General features: G+C 45.4%; 1 protein-coding gene across 4 annotated transcripts in view; it reads left to right on the top strand.

The window, feature by feature from the left end:
* ASTN2 (astrotactin 2) overlaps positions 1-16,458 on the top strand; it is an 800,009-nt gene that overhangs the window by 372,185 nt on the left and 411,366 nt on the right. For 3 of the 4 annotated variants that reach the window (XM_074362105.1, XM_074362106.1, XM_074362103.1), the window contains 3 exons: positions 11,768-11,852; positions 12,341-12,415; positions 13,148-13,285. In XM_074362105.1, coding sequence (XP_074218206.1) covers positions 11,768-11,852; positions 12,341-12,415; positions 13,148-13,285 — 298 coding nt within the window. The remainder of the gene's footprint in view (positions 1-11,767; positions 11,853-12,340; positions 12,416-13,147; positions 13,286-16,458) is intronic. The other variant, XM_074362104.1, reaches the window with a different exon arrangement.

Genomic DNA, 16,458 nt, shown 5'->3' with positions numbered 1-16,458 from the left:
GGGGAAGTGAAGGTAGGTCTTGGGGATTGAACCTGGGCCTCTGACTCAAACTCAGGTTCTTTTCACTGCAGAGCGATGCCAAGGAAATGAGGCAGAGAGACAGTGAGGAATATGGGAACGCACACGGGGGCAAGGCCAGGACAGAGAAGCAGAGGCCCAAGAGAGAAACAGAGGCAGTGACAAAAAGACAAAGGTTGGGAAACAAAGAGAGATGGAGATGGTGAGGAGAGAGAACCACAGAACAGAAGAGAGACAAGCAGCAGAGGCGTGAGCAAGAACATGAATGAGGATTCATCGAGAATGAGAGTAGCGGAGTGAAAGTTAGCTGGGTTCAGCCGCGCGTGCACAGTGTGTAAAGTGGTATGATGTTCCAGATGGAAGGAACTGGAAATGACAGCCCTCCAGTTTCCCAGGAAGCTAGCTGTGACCCTGATCACCTGCCTGCCTCTGGGGCTGAGGTCACTCAGGAAGGGACCCCTCTGCATCAGTGTGCGCAGGTCACCCCTGGTTCTCGCCATCTCCCTCCAAGTCCTGACTAGAGGAAGGCAAAGGTCCATCCCTGCAGGAGTCTGGACCCCCTTGCTTTATAGCGCAATGGCACGGCCAGGATGTCTGGGGCTCAGTGCACACTGTACTCAGTGCACATCTAGAAAGTCATTCCTCTTTTTGCTTTAATTCTATAAATGAAATTTGATTTTAAACTCACAAAGATAGCCGATGCTCAGGGGGAAAAAACATCAATGCATTTCTTTTGTGCACGGAAGAACTCTTTTGCAAAATGAATAATTACCCTCTGCTTAATCTATTTTGTATATTTCAGTTTGCTGTTTCAGGTTTTGTGCAAGTCGGGGAACGACTGCATTATTAATCATCGTGTGTCCTAAATGGGATAAGTCTATATGTTGTCATCACTGCATCCTTGTGAATGAGGGAGGACAGGGCTTATGCTCCCCTCCTGCCAGGAGAGAAGGAGGCGGCTCAGAGAGATGAAGGGGCTTGAGCAGGGCCACACGTTAACTGGTGGGGAAACAGAGCAGCAGGGTCCTGCAGCATGACAACACCAAGCCTAGTGCCGTCTACATCTCTGTAAGCTCCAAAACAGGTGTGGTTGGCGGCCAGAAGGAGCCACCAAGGGGGCTCATTTTGAGACTCAGGGTCACGCTGAACTCCTCCATCTTACCTGGCATAGTGTCTGGGTGCTCTGACTCCAGGGTGAAGCCAAACTGGGTTCGAATCCTGACCCTGTTGCTTCCCCACTGTGTCAACTACAGGCTGGTCATTTAGCCCCTGGGAGCTTCAGTTTCCTCATCTGTAAAATCAGGACATTAGCACCTGCTTCACAGAGTGGCTGGGTGGATTAACACATTATGCTTCACAAGATCTATAAGCATCTCTTAGCCTTGCCCTTTCCCCAAATTATAACCAAAAGGTCCAGGATAAGAGCTATGGTTAGAAAAGAACATTAAGAAAGCCAGTTTCCTGATGCTAATCACAGCAAGAGCAGGTTATGTTTCTGGAGCTTGTACTGGGAATAGAGCATCTTCATTCTTGTACAGTGAGAGGGCCAGGCTTGATTAACCTCAGTGTAGAATTGAGGAAACTGAGTCTTGGCCAGAGACGGAAACTGTACAGAGACCACAGGCCACTGGGTAACATGTGCAGAGTTCTGATCCCAGTGCCTGTCTTCTCTGCTTTCAGCTGCCTCTCTCCGTGCATAATGCTTGGATTCAGCATTTGGGAATGACTGTTTTCCAGAGGAGGTACAGGAGTTCGCAGGGGCTATTTCCCCTTGCCTGTAGTAGTACTAGGGCGGGAATTCTCAGTGCTTAGCCAGCCCTCTGGCTCTGCTGATCGGGCTGATCCAAAGAAACAAGGGGGCACATGGTTCTCCCTTTGTGCTGTGACCTACCTTGGGTCCCATCCTTTCCTCTGTCTGGAAAACTCTTCCTTGCCCTTGAGAGAGAGGTAGTGCAGCCTGGGGGCAGCAGCACTGTCTCTGAAACCAGGCTGGCTGGATTCCAGCCCTGGCTCAGGCCGTCCTAGCTTTGTGACTCTAGGCAAGCAACTTACTTAACCCCTCTGGGCCTCAGTCTCCTCCTCTGGAAGATGGGGTTGAAAATAGAATCTGCTTCATAGGCTCGTTGGGAGGGTCACGTGAGTTAATGTAAGTAGAGAACTTCCAGCTCCACCTGGCAGTTGAGGAGCTCGGCGTTCCCTCTTCTCATCTCCCTCTCTCTTCACTGGAGTGCCTCTGACCTGGGAGCAGAGTTCAGAGCTCTTTCCTCTGCGTAATGGGGCTCTTTGCACAAACTCCTCAACAGCCGGTAAAACACCTCGCAGTAGTGATACATTTTGTTCTCAATCTTCCCACTCAAGTGTCTGAAGGCAGAGAATCAGACGGATACGTCTCTGTGCATCGATCCCACCTGTGCTGGGCACAGAGGAATTGCACAGAGAGGGAAAGTGGTCTGAAGAAGTGCTGTCTGGACCAGAGATGAGGCAAGAACCACATGGGGAGGAGAAAGGGTGGAACCCAGGAGGAGAGGAGAGGGGCCAGGGCACCACACCAGGGAGGAAACACCGCCTGCCGGAGCCCCGCCTGGGCAGCAGCATCGGGGATGACAGCGGCGCTGGCCAGAATGGTAGTGAGACTAGTAACAACTTCCGTGTGCTGAATGCTGCCTACGTGTCTGGTGACGTGGTCATTGTTTTTAACCTGTTATCGCCATTCCTTGTGACAATTTTAAAAATTGGGTTTAAGGTGCCCATTTTCTGATGAGGAAACTGAGGCCCAAAGAAGGGTGACAACTTATCCAGGCCACTCAATCCATAAGTAGACTGAGGATTCAGCCTCAGGTTGCTTTGATTGCCAGGTCGATGCTGTTTCCCCATCGTGGGGCTGTGATCCTTGACCCCCCCTCCAACCCATTCCAGACTGATTTGAGAAGCCTGGATGATGCAGGCTCTAGGGTAGAGGGTGGTCAGGGGTGGGGGGATGGCAGCCCCTCGCTCAGCAGGCCTAGCTCTGTGCATACCTGTGAGGAATCCCAGGGTGCCCAGCTGGAACCAGATTACTCTGTTTGTAGGATACATCTGCGTCCATATCCGTTCCAGGCTGTTAGTGAGATCTCTTCCCTCCCTCCATCCTCAATCAGCCGTAGTTTTAAGGGAGTCTCTTACCCACACGCTTTTCCCCCAGACACTCATTTGTAGATAATTGTGTGTGTGTGGTGCACTCAGGGTGAGCGAGGCTTCTAGGAAGAGAGAGAATGGAGCCGGTGGAGAGGGTTCACCAGGGCTGAGACCTTGTAGTGGGGGCCCTGGCGTGGCCTGGCTGGTGGCCTCTCAGAGCCTAGGCCATCCCACATGGGCTACCCACCTGAGCTGAGCAATAGCCAGTTAGGCCCCAGGTAGCCTTGATTAAGGACTGTGATCTCTATCAGGCCCCATCACCAGCCTGTGCCACCACCACCTTTTGGCCTCTTTTTTTTTTTTTTTTTTTTTTTAATTCTTGCTCTCAGAGGCGTAATTATGAATGGCAGTGAGGGTCAGCAGCTCAGATGCAGGCATCCAAGTCTGTTTCAAATGCTCTGGGAAGTACAAGGCCTAAATGTCTCACTCCAGCAGTGTGAGGGAAAAAGGGACATCAGAGATGCCCACGTGAGGTCGCTTAGATGTCACCAAGACCAACCTCCTCACTGTACAGATAGAGAAACTGAGTCCCCAGGGAGGGTGGGGCCCTGCCCCAGGTCACACGGCACAACTGGCTGAGTAGACTTCCAAAGGAGCCCTCTTCCCTTCATGAAGGGAATTTGGTATTTCACTACAGTCCTGTTTCTCTGCCTCCCAGGACTCTGTTCTCCAAACTCCCAACCCTCCCACACATCTTCTGACTCCCTCCTCCAGCCCCTAGGGAAATACTGGCTTCAAGAAACTAGACCAGAGCCTGTTTGAGGTAGAATCAAGGACTGGAGTTTGAGCAAGGTTTGAAAGAGTGTTTGGGGAACTCTGAGTACCAGCTACTCATTTTACAGTTGGGAAGACTGAGGCCTAGAAAAGCAAAGTGATTTGCCCAAGGTGCAGAGGGGTTAGCACTGTAAAATGTATTCCCTGATGACACTGCTTACCTTCAAAGCTGCCCAGATGACCTCCTTCCTTTACTAAATAGTCCTTTTGTCACTTAATTTTCCCTTCACTTCCTATTCTCTCTCAACCCCTGGTCTCTTCTCTGTTGAGTACATCCCTCTCTTATGCTCAGGTTCTGCTTTTCTCAAGAAGTGGGGTCAAGGCAGACTGGCTGCAAAAAGCAGTTCCTGGTCTGCAGATGAGTCTCGAACAACTCTGTTCTTATCAGAAAACCCAGGGGAAGTTACAGCAGGAAATGTACAGGGAGGGATAGTGACTGATAAGGGGGAAGACTGGCTGGGCCAGTCACGAAGGACTTGGAAGGTTAGACTAGGGCATATGGACTCTATCATGAAAGCGACTGAACTGGAGACCTTTTGGGATGAGCTGTAGGTGCAACTATTCCTTTGAAAAGGTAACTGGCCATCAGTCATAGTGGTGGGGGGTACACTGAAAGCAGGTCTCCAGCGACAAGACTTTTTCAGTAGTACACAGGGACAATGTTGAGGACCTGCACCACGGAGAGATGGGGAGGATGGGTCTGTGGCAGCAAAGAGGTAGAATTAGTGGGAGGCTGGTACCATTTGGATACTAAAGGTAAAAAAAAAAAAAGAAAAAAACGAATCTACTCAGAGAACTCTTCTAAGTTTTCAAGTTTGGGAAGAAGGTAGGACCGTTATTCACAGAGGAGGGGCAGCTTTTGTTACACTGATGCTGTACAGCAAACAACCATAGCCTTTTATCACCAACAACTCTAAGCAGTTTTCCCCTTTGTGACACATTTGGGTGGACAGATCCAGTTGAGACCGAGGAGCACTTGACTCAAGCTCAGGTTGTGCCCACCCTATTCCACATGACCCACATCCTCCTTGGACCAACAGCTACTTGGAGTGAGGCTTTCTCATGGCCCGAGGCAGGAATGCAAGAGAGCAAGTCCAGCCACGCAGCACACTTCAAACCTTAGTTCGCGTCATGTCTGGTACCTTCCTGTTGGTCAAAGTAAGTCATGAGCCAAGCATGAGGACAGGGTAGGAAAGAAATCTCACTCTTGCCACAATCAGCCATGGCAAGGATGTGAATGCATAATACTACTATAGAGAAATGAGGACTTGCCACCAATAATTCAGTCTATGACAAAGTAAATTTTCCTTCAGCAACCCCTGAATTCCTATTCCTCTGCCCTTGTCCACACTGTCTTAAAGCATGTCTTCTTAGAGGGCCATCACGTGGCTGGGGAAGGAGTCAGAAAAACCCTGGGTTTGGATATTTGCTCCTCTATTCACAATCCTGGGCAGCTTACTCACCCTCTCCAAGCCTCAGCTTCGTATTATTTAAAGAAGCCGATGACATCTTCCTCCCAGTGTTGTTATGGATGTCAATATTATTTGGGTAACATTGGTACATAGTAAATGCTCATTTAACAGGAGGTATGATGGTTCCCCTGAGGCTGACCCTGGTCAGCTAGAATCAACCCAACGACCCTTCATTCTGTAGATATTATTAGTTCGATGCAATTTGTACATAAATTATTTACTTTTGAATAGGGTATATTTGGAAGAGCAATTCTTAACCCTTAGTAACAGTGGAATTTTAGAAATCAGCAGGATGCCAGTTTCAGTGTGGGTGGATTGGAGCTTCCTCTTCTTCCCTAACTCATATTTTCAAGCTCATGGTAATTGTCAAATTAAAGGCAGATGGGTGATATCAGTCTTGTTATGGATTGGGAAACACACTCAGAGAGGCGAAAGCACGTTGATGAGGTTCATGCAATTTCTAATTGTAGCGGCTTCCTCTGCTCATGCCCTTATGATTACGTTTATTGTCGTGATGTTTGATTGTGAGAATGCAAGAGCTTTGAAGCCCTGACTCTAGGACCTTGGGCAAGTGACTAGTTGAATCTGAACTTCCCTTTCCTTGTTTTATGGTGAGGACATAATGCCTTCCTCCTGGTACAAGTCATGGGTGTGACCTGCATGATGACATCGATGACATATGTCAAGCCTCTTCCACCACTCCGAGCACTGAGCAGGTATAATGCCAGCCCATGCCCCCGCCACCACATGCCTGGTCCTGAGCTGGGCTCCGGCAACACACAGTACAGAGGCCCAAGGTGGCCCCGTCGGAGTCAGAGCAGGAAAGGATGCCACACACACTTATAGTTTCAAGGGCCCAGGGAGATGTCTTTTCAAGTCACAGCGACAAGAAGAGTGAATAGGAAAGTGAACAGCAGCCAGTGTCCCTGGCCTGTGTCGAGAAGTGATGACTGAGTCAGAAGCAAGTGAAAATGGAATCACAATGGGATGAGAGGGTGAGAGGTTAGGAGGGGAGCCAAGGAGCCGGGCAGGACTGGGAAGAAGGCTTTGCACTTATCTAACACTCTCCTCTGAGCTGTGGTGGATGCCCTCATCCATGCCTGTGTGTCCTTCAGCAGAAGGAGCCATTGACAAAGGCAGCAACTGTTGCCAGGAACACAGGGACCAGCCTTAGAGATTATTTCATTCAAGCTGCTCCAAATTGACAGACTGAGAAACAACTGAGAAATTCCTTTGGCCTTGCTTAGGGCATAGCTTGAAATTGAGATCATCATTTACCTAGGAAGCACATTGTCTTTCCACTAAAACCAGATACTAAATTGGCCCCTCTTATCTAGGGGGAAAAAAACAACCAAAAAACTCAAACAGCTAATGATGTTTTCAGCAAGAAGAATGTGCTGAAGACTGTGCTGAGGACTTTTCAAATGTGTCACTGGTCTTTCAGCAGATGGGTGATACCAGTCTTGTTACGGATTGGGAAACACACTCCGAGAGGCGAGAGCACCTTGATGAGGTTCATGCAATTTCTAAGTGGCAGAACCAGGACAAAACAAGAGGATTCCGGGGCTCACATTCTAAACCATTTCACCTTGAGCTTTACATGATTAACAGGAAGGTACTGTCCACTTTGAAGTGGTTTAGGAGAGCCCTGCACAGGAGAAACTCAGACTGTTCACAATTGAGAGATTTTGTTGTAGCTACCCCAAGAGTTTATGGTGTGAGAACGCACGTCACATAAAATGAGAACTCAATAAATGGGGCTTAAGAGACATCAAGAGTAAATATTTTAAAACCAATACCACTCATCTATAGCCGATAATAGAGAGTCCTAATAACTAGCCCATTGAAAATCTACATAATTGAATTCCCTTATGGGAACCACTTTATGAAGAAATTAAACTCTTTTTTAAGGTCTGCATTATCGGTCACATACAAAGGTATGTTTTTAATGTGTTACGGAGATTTTCAATTCATTTTATTTAAAAAAATAATTTCTATTTTTAAATGTAATACATTCTCATTATAGGAAACTCTGAAGTGTCAGAGAAGTACAAAGGAAAAAAAAATTAAGAAAGTGTTTGAGTGTATTGAAATACTGAGACCACCAGTGGAATGGAAGGGATGTGGAGATAATGGCCAAGTGTCCTGGGTTCTAATCCTGACTGGCCCAGAGGCTAGTCCAGTTATACGGCCAAATGCCTTCACTTTCTGAGCTTGAGTTTCTCCTTCTGAAAAAAAAATGTAGCTGGGAAGATTCAAACTAGATGATTGTTACCAGCCTTTTCTACTCTGATGTGAAATAGATTTCTATCTTAGACATTTCATCAGCACTCATGTTTACACTTTCCATTTTCTTGGCAAATACCTGTCATGGATGTAAGAAAGTTCCTTCCAGTCTTCAGCAGCAACATCGTTATTCTAAAGGAATTCAGCCTGAATTCATGATGATTACAGTGTATTTGTGTATTCACTATTTCATCCATCCATCCATCCATGCATCCATTCAATGAGTTGCCTACCCTTCATCAGTCACAGTACTAACTACTCAGATATGGAGATAATTAAGAAAATGTTTCTGCAATCCAGAGACTCCCAGTTTAGTGGGGAAAACAGGCAAAAAAAATCCCTATCCCAACGACAGAGGTATTACAATTATGAAGTGAGTGCAGCCCCTCACTTATTTATGTACCGGGCAGTGCAGCAGGTGCTGGATACAGTGCTGAGCAAGATGGGGGCCGTTCCTTCTTCCATGGGGCATCTGCTGTAGTGAAGGAATACGGGAGCATGGGCGTTCACAGTCAGCACAGGGAAACCATGTAAACGTGTGTCCCTGGAGAGCTGATCTTCAACAGCCTGGGTGCCCTGGCTATACAAAGGCAGGATTGATTGAGGCTGGGACTCACCCAGGGCAGGGGCTAATCCTCCGCTCGGGCTGTCAGAGGCTTGCATCTTTCAAAAAAGAAAATGCTTGGTTGCAAATAGTAGAGAGTTCACTGAGCCAGCAGAAGGGGAAATGGAAGTCAATAAATAGCCATGGCATTGAGGGAAACCCTGCTGGAGACACCCGGCCTGATTGTTAAGGTGATCACAGCTAAGGCTAAAACCACGGGTGTCCAGAAAACCTGAGATCAGTGATTCAGAAAAGCAGTGCAAATAACTGACTCTTGTTAGTGCCCAGAACTGATGAACATCTATTCCAACTTTCCATTTTGCAGATGGGGAGACTAAGTCCCGGCAAGGAGGAAATTACTTATCCGTTGTTCCCAGAGTTAATGTGTCAACATAGGTCAGAACCCAGCAGGCATCTTGGAATGAGAGGGAAAGAGGAGAAAACTAATTTATTGGGCATCTATTTCACTTCCTACCTGAGCCATGAGCTTTACCCTTCACTACTTCAGTTTATTCTTACATCAGTTCTGTGGGGTTGGCATTCCTGTCATTCTCATTCCACAGAGGAGACGACTGAGACCGAAAAGGTGAAGTAACCTCCTCCCCAAAACCACACACCCAGGGGGAGAGAGAGGACTGGAGCCTGGGTCTGTGTGTCTCCAGCACTCAGGTTCTTTTCTCTCTGCCTTACCTCTTGTTCTCCAAGCAGCCTCCAGGGTGGATGCTTCTCATTTGCAAAATACATATTTGCTGTATAATGAGTGTCAGTAATTAATGACCTGTCCCGAGGCAGGGGAAACTTGCCTCGTAAGCACACATGGAGAATGTAGCAGCGCCTCTTTTCTGTATGGATTTCTCATTCTCAATAATATTCCCAAAAGGAGGGAGAGGGAAAAAAAATGGCCTGTGCCCTGTCCTGAGTCACTGACGGAAGAGACAGGAACCTCAGCCCTTGCCCTTTCTGGAGAGAAGGAGGAGCCTCCTTTCCCACCACCCTGCTGGCTTGCTCCAGCTGACTTCCCGTCCCTTTGCCAGAGCTAACCATTTTACCTCTCCCATTATGAATCATGAGGCCTGTGGCTCATGGCAGATCATAAATCAGTCCTGGGAGTCTCGAGGACAAATCCCAGGACTTTTAATCTTTAATATTAGACGCGTTTAAAGTGGTGAATATTTCATGAAGGGACTGTTGCATTTTAACACATCATTAGAGACTCCTACCCCTCCCCCTTTAGTAAATTATTCTCAGCCAAGTCTGAGGGATCTCAGCCCTTTTCCTCCGTTTTCCTTACCTCCGGCAAGAATCAGTCCATTAGGCTGAACGCACGCACAGCACACACATTCAGTGCCAGACCTCAGGGATAATGCTGGAGGGGAGAATTACTGACAGCATCCCCGCCTGCAAGCAGTCCCCTCTTATTTGCCAGGTACCCAGAGAAGGGGAGAGGTAGATCTCTCTCTCTCCCTCTTCCCTTTCTCCTGTCTTTCCACAATCTTGTTCTGAATATTTTGAATACTATCTCTGACCCATTCTTCTCTCCATATTCTGTTTTACTACCATTTTAGTTCAGCCAACATTTATTAAGCCCAGGCTGTTTGCTAGGTACTTGCTAATGCTGGGGATACAAAGATTTAACAGCATTTAAATGTATAAAACAAGTTAACACTCAGAATGCTTTGTTTAAGGTCAGAGGCATAATGTTGATAGTGAATCAGTGAAAACAGTAAGGTCATTTGATACATACAGACATTTAGAAACCAGGAGTATGGGTGACAGTTGTAGAACCTGTGTTACGCTGGCATCGTGTTCACCGCTTTGTTTTGTTTTGGTTACACAAGGTTGAGAAAATCCTGATTCACAAGACTTGAAGTTGTAAAAAGCATGAGCATGTTAGCACCTCGACACACGTCCTCAATGAAACAAGGATGACAGGAGAATTTTTTTTAATGAGACTTGGATGAAACACATTTACCTGGCAATTGGGCTTAACGTGACAGTGCTCTCCAGTGTCCTGAATTCTAGCATGCGACATCTGAGTGCTGAGCTTTTGTTCTTTTATTATTAAAGAGATTTAAAAATAAAACTTTTAAAGGAACATTAAAAGCTGAAAGTTGCAAAGTCCCTAAATCTCCCCCCTTGAGCTAGATGTCGCCATGAAACACGATGTGGAAACTCTCTGGTCAGGCCAACCAGAATCACTGTAGGAGTGAAGCATCGCAGGCTTATCTGGGAAATTTATCAGGGCCATAGCGGATAGTTAGTTATTCATTCAACTCTCAGTGTTGAGACACTGTTCTAGGCAGTGGGCTCCGCCAGGGCAGTTCCTTACCAGCATTTCCCAAAGTATGTCCCACAGAACGCTAATCCTATGACTTGTCGCCCCAGCAAGTCTTCCAAGGTGACTTAAGTTTAGGGAAAACTGTATATGTAGCACCCTTATGAAGAATCATACTGTCCTGGATATAAGAAATGGTGCAGTGTTTCACCAACTTTTTTTTGTGGAATCTATTTTTGTAATGTATCTGTGGACATTCTACAAATATGTCTTGAGAAAATGTAACAACGAATTGAATCAAAAAATATCCACTGACCTTAAGGAGTGTACAGGGAAGCAATACTGATAGTAGCAAGGAGGTAGGACCCTTCTGGAATTTTGAACTTTGAAGGTGTACCAGGAAGCAAGAGATGCTGGCCACCCAGAATGAGCTTGGCCAATGGGAAAATATTGTTCAGGCAGTGTGGGGTACTAGCAAGTATTCATGCAACCGGGGTAAGGCATGGTCAGAAAAAAAGGGCATATGGATACATGGATGGATGATGGATGGATGTAAGGGAAGAAAAGAAGGGAAATGAGGGGAGGAGAGAAGAAGGGAGTAAAACCATTACAAACGAACAACAACAGCAAAACAAAATAAAACGTGGAGATGATAGATGAAAACAAATTTTCCAAAAGGGGAAAACAAAGGTTTTGGAGGAGGTGGCATTTGATTTGGGGCTTATAAATGAACATGAATTTTTCATTCAGGTGGAGAGAATTCAATTTTCTGATTACACTTTTAGTGCAAGTGTACTTTATCATAATTTAAATATTTGAAAATAGGACCTATGTTGTAGCCACCGGGTCACTTTCTGTTTCCCTCATTAAGCCCTGAGCTCCTTTAGCATCTGGTTTGTACCTTTGACCTCCTCATGCCTGGTGCTGAGCAGAGAGCCTGGCAGGGCATGTGGTCAGGACTTGTTGAGTGAATAAGTGAATTAATGAACAAATGAATAAACTCCTTGTTAACCACAGTGGCTGGTAGACCAGAACACCCTCTTTCCATGACCATTTTTAAAACTCGGCAGCTCACATTATTTTCTAAGAAAACAAGAAAACCATTAAAGAAGACTATTGGGGCAGGCAGTATTTTACCAGATTCTTTTCTCTTTCTGCTTACAGGAGAGTGCAGCTGTCATGAAGGCTACGCCCCAGACCCAGTTCACAGACACCTGTGTGTGCGCAGTGACTGGGGACAGAGTGAAGGGTGAGTGGCAAAGGACATCAGGGCAGGGACAGGGGAGGACCCACCTCCCCTGTGGCATTACCAAATGCCCCAAACTGCTCCACAAAGAGGACTCTTTCTCTGCCATGGTTGTGTACCTGATGGAGAGTGAATCCTATTTAGTATTAAAGGTGCATGATTAATGAGTCTTCTAGAGAACAAAGGCTGAAGTTTAGCTCACCTCCCAGCCATACATAATCAAAAACACTCTCTAGAGTGGATTGATGATGAAGAACCAGCTTTTAAACATAAGCTCCAAAATGGACAAAGTAGACTTTAAAGTGCTGAGTCCTTCTGTAAAATGGAGACATTCTTTTATGGAATAAACAGTCTTAACCCATAATTACTTCTGCAAAATTTGGCTGTTTGTAATGCTGCTCTTAGGCAGTGTCCACATGTGAATCTCACCTGCTTCTGACTAATATCATCTCCTACCCCTCTTTCTTTCCCTCTCTCAATTCTTCCCGCAGACCCTGGCCTTACACGACACTCGAGAGGGGCTACGATCTGGTGACAGGGGAGCAAGCCCCTGAAAAGATTCTCAGGTGAGGTGACAGTCCTGTTGGGGCACCTTCCCGGGGAGGGGGAAGGGTCTGATGGGGAGGTATAGTTATGCATCCTTAGTCAGTCAAGCCTGTGCACTTCCAGGATGCAATGGCCCAGGTTGCTATGGGAATCTAACTCCCATTTGTCTAGACTTAGATACTTGAACTGGAGGAGACATTGCTGATTATCTAGTCCAGTGGTTTTAAAACATTCTATAGCCATAGAACATCTTCTTGCCACTTGCATGAAATCTTGTGTGAAACTTCAGTACTTGAGCTGATGAAGACATAGAGCAAATTAAGTGGCAGAACTTGGAATCAGATTTTGGCTGAAATTGATTCAGAGTCTGCTCTTAACCTTTGTGCAGATTGCCCCTGCTAACTTAGCAGTCACTTCTGATCCCTCTGCTGGCTATCAGGACTGCTTGGAAAGGCAGAGCTGAAATTGTCCCTGTCCTCACAGAGCCCACTGCAATTGGGAATCAGGACTTAGACTCAGGAGAATGAAACTATCAATACAGAGCATTGCATGGGCTAAATGATTAGCAGAACGAAGAAATAACCATCCAAGTCTGGGCAGCATTGGCCCAAATTGTGCCTTGGAGAATGCAGAGGACTCAGTTGGTTGGGGGAGTGAGAAAGGGTCCTAGAAGGGATGGGAGGAGGGGCCCCCTTTTTCTGTTTCTCTCTGCTTCCCCGGGAGTTCCCCCAATGGAAACTCTTACATTGCAGGTCTACTTTCAGCTTGGGCCAAGGACTCTGGCTTCCTGTCAGCAAAAGCTTTGTGGTTCCGCCCGTGGAGCTGTCCATCAACCCCCTGGCCAGCTGCAAGACCGACGTGCTCGTCACGGAAGACCCTGCAGATGTCAGGTAGGGAAGTCTTCTCCAGCATCCTGTACCAAGGACTTCTTGGAGCACAGGAAGCCCCTCTGTTTCAGGGTCACAGGAACACCTGTGGAAAAGTACTTTCCATGTCATTGAAGGAGGCAGCTGCCTAGTAGATGTGTAAGAAAACACTGTCCAACATGCTGTGCCCCGCACTCCTGAAAGTGACCTCCGTGGTGGGCCTCGGTGCTTTTATATTTCAACATTGTTACTTTCCTTTTGGGTTTATATAAAATATGAGAGAGGTTAACACGTTATCCGGCTCATCCTGGGATCTTCCACGATCTTATCTAATAAAAGATCATACTTACAGTATATTGGAGAGTTATGAAGGTAAAAGATTGGAGAGTGAGGTGCTTTCTGTCTTGACTCTGGTACTGGGAACAGACTTTGGGCTAATCCATAGGTTCTAAATGTCCAGGTCAAATTAATTTGTTCTTTACTCATGAAAGGATGGAGACTACACCTTTTCTTAAACATTTTACACCTTATAGTTAACTTCATTATAGACTTACCCTACAGTGTTGTAATTAGTTGCTTACATATCATTCTGTCCTATTATGTGGCGAATCTCTCAAGGTCAAAGAAAATGAGTTATTTAGCTCTTTAATCCCCAGTTCCCAGTACATATTGGACATCTACTAGATGTTTATTGATTTAATTATACCAGTGACCTTAGATCTGATCCTAGCACTATTATGGAGCTTTCTAGTGGAGTATTTTTTCCCCTCCCAATTTGATTAGGGGAAGGATTCTAGAATTTAAATGTTACAACAAATGGACTCTGATTTTACTTTTGGAATTGACTTGTGGACAGTTTATTGGCTCCTGAGCTGGAACTTGGAGACACGGCCCCCAGGGTATCCAGTGACTGTTACTTTACCCCTGCACAGCTGTCTTCAGGTCATTGTGAATCAAGATGCTATCATATGTCCATGGAATCTTAGTAGTGAGCTCCTAAAACCCGAGTCTCCTGCTTTACAATTGATTTATTCTCCCCTTCTCAACTTTTCATGGAAGGATGAACATAATATGATTTTTTTATTGATATTTCTCCAAAGAGGCAATTTTAAAAAAGAACAGAAAATTAAAGGGATAGCACTTAGGAAATGAAGTGGTGATTGCTAGGAACTAAGATGGGTTCATGCACACACAAGCTGATTCATGAGAGGTTGCCACTATTTCCGTTTTTAATGGGGTTGGAGTCAGGAAGACTTTAGCAAAGCACGTGCTGAGGTTTTTCTGCATTGCATATGTTAAAGATGGAGGAAAGGCCATCTGGTCTAAGGGCTCTTCTCCAAGAGACCCTATGACTTTTCCTCAAATCAACTGCAAAAAGGTCTCCACCAGCTTTCCTCAGAGTTCTGTACTGTTGACGCTGAATTTGTGATTTCAGTGAAGCTATAGATGTCAGACTGGCTGGTGATAACACTCCCTCTGGAGCTGAACAGGTCTGAATTACAGTCCCGTCTCCGCCATGGATGAGCTCTTTAATCCTGGCCAAATTCAACTTGCTAACTTTCCATTTCTTTGCAAATGGGGACGATAACAGTGCCTTCCTCACAGAGTATAATGATAATGATAACTCGTATCCATTGCTCATTTCCTATGTGCCAAACACTTTGCTAGTGTTATCTCGTTCCATCCTTATATCAACCCCATAAAGTCGTGCTATTATTTTTATTTTACAAATTAAAACAAATCTGAGGCATAAAGGTGATAACTTCACTTACACAATCTCTCCAGCCCCAGAATCCATGTTCTTAACTATTGCATTGAAACACCTCCCAATAACTGTTATAATGATTAAGTCATATGTGTGAATCCTGGTACACGATATACTCCCAAAGGTACAGTGTTACCAATTTTAAGTGCATTAAATTCCCACTACAATGTAGTTCATGTAGAAACTGGTGATGATGGAGAAGGCAGAGGCGGGAAGGTGTGTACTATGTCATACTGCTGAGAACGACCATGATCTGTCGGATAATTAGTTGCCTTTTTTGCTTCAGTGTGAATTATTATGTTAAACAGCAGGCTAGACAAGGAGGAGACCAGAATATCAACCTTCAGGGACTTTAAAACGTCTTTGGAAATGTTAAAACAAAACTGAGAAAAGTATAGTACTCAAATTTATTTCATTTCAGGGAGAATATTGTAGGTAGTTGAAAGAAATACTCTAGTAAGTTGAAAGGGATGAGACCTTCAGAGGGCATGATCCAATAACAATTAGATGCTTCTGAACCACTAAGAATTCTGTGCCTGGTTACATGGAGGGTGTGTCTTCACCGAGTTGAGACCAGAGCAGAGTTGCTCAGGATGGGAGAGGGGATGGAATCCTGCAGCTATGAGTCTTCCTTCTCAAACCTTTGAAGAATATCCAAATTTCAAATGTTTGAAGAATTTTGGTTTGATTAGGGCATTAAATTACTGTCCTGCTTGGGGTGCCCACACGTCTCTGTCTAGGCTTGGAGCAATTGCAGGCAGGCTTTGTAAGTCTTACCTTCATCCTCCCTGTCACATGCCCATTGGTTTCACCTGCAAGGGTGGATAAAATATTACAGTTGTCATCATTCAAAAGAACCTGTGCTACGTACATGGAGTTTTCCAAGCTGCACTAATAAACCTTGTTTGACATGACATTGCCCAGGCAAGCGTATCACGGACGTTTAAAGAATTAGTAAGTCTGGGTCTGATGATATGTTAGAAATTAATAAATAATAGATCATAATTATAGATAGCCAATAATATGTCATAGAATCACAACTGAGAGATGAAAAGAAGAGCAGAGTCAGGAAGGAAAAGATAAGCGCTCCAGTAGAATTGGGAAGGAAGTTTAAAGGTACTTTCCCCGTTCACATTTTGTTTGTTTGTGACAGATTACTGTGAAAGTATGGAATCTCACACTAGGGGAGGCAGAAGAACCTAGAGTCAAAAGTATGGGCTCTACCCACCTGGGTGTCTAAATTTAAAACATTTTTTGGTAACAAATGTTGGTGAGGATATGGAACTCCTGTACTTTTATAGGGGGGGTATAAATTAGTATGACCACTATGTAAATCTGTTGGGCAGTATCTACTAAAGTTGAGCATCTACATGTCCTATAACCCGACTCCTAATTCCACTCCTAGTAAAATACCTAACAGAAATATGTCTAT

This window comes from Camelus bactrianus, chromosome 4, assembly GCF_048773025.1.
Source record: "Camelus bactrianus isolate YW-2024 breed Bactrian camel chromosome 4, ASM4877302v1, whole genome shotgun sequence".
Classification (NCBI taxonomy): Eukaryota; Metazoa; Chordata; class Mammalia; order Artiodactyla; family Camelidae; genus Camelus; species Camelus bactrianus.
Note: the sequence above shows the minus strand (reverse complement) of the source record. Positions and strands in the feature narration are given on the sequence as shown.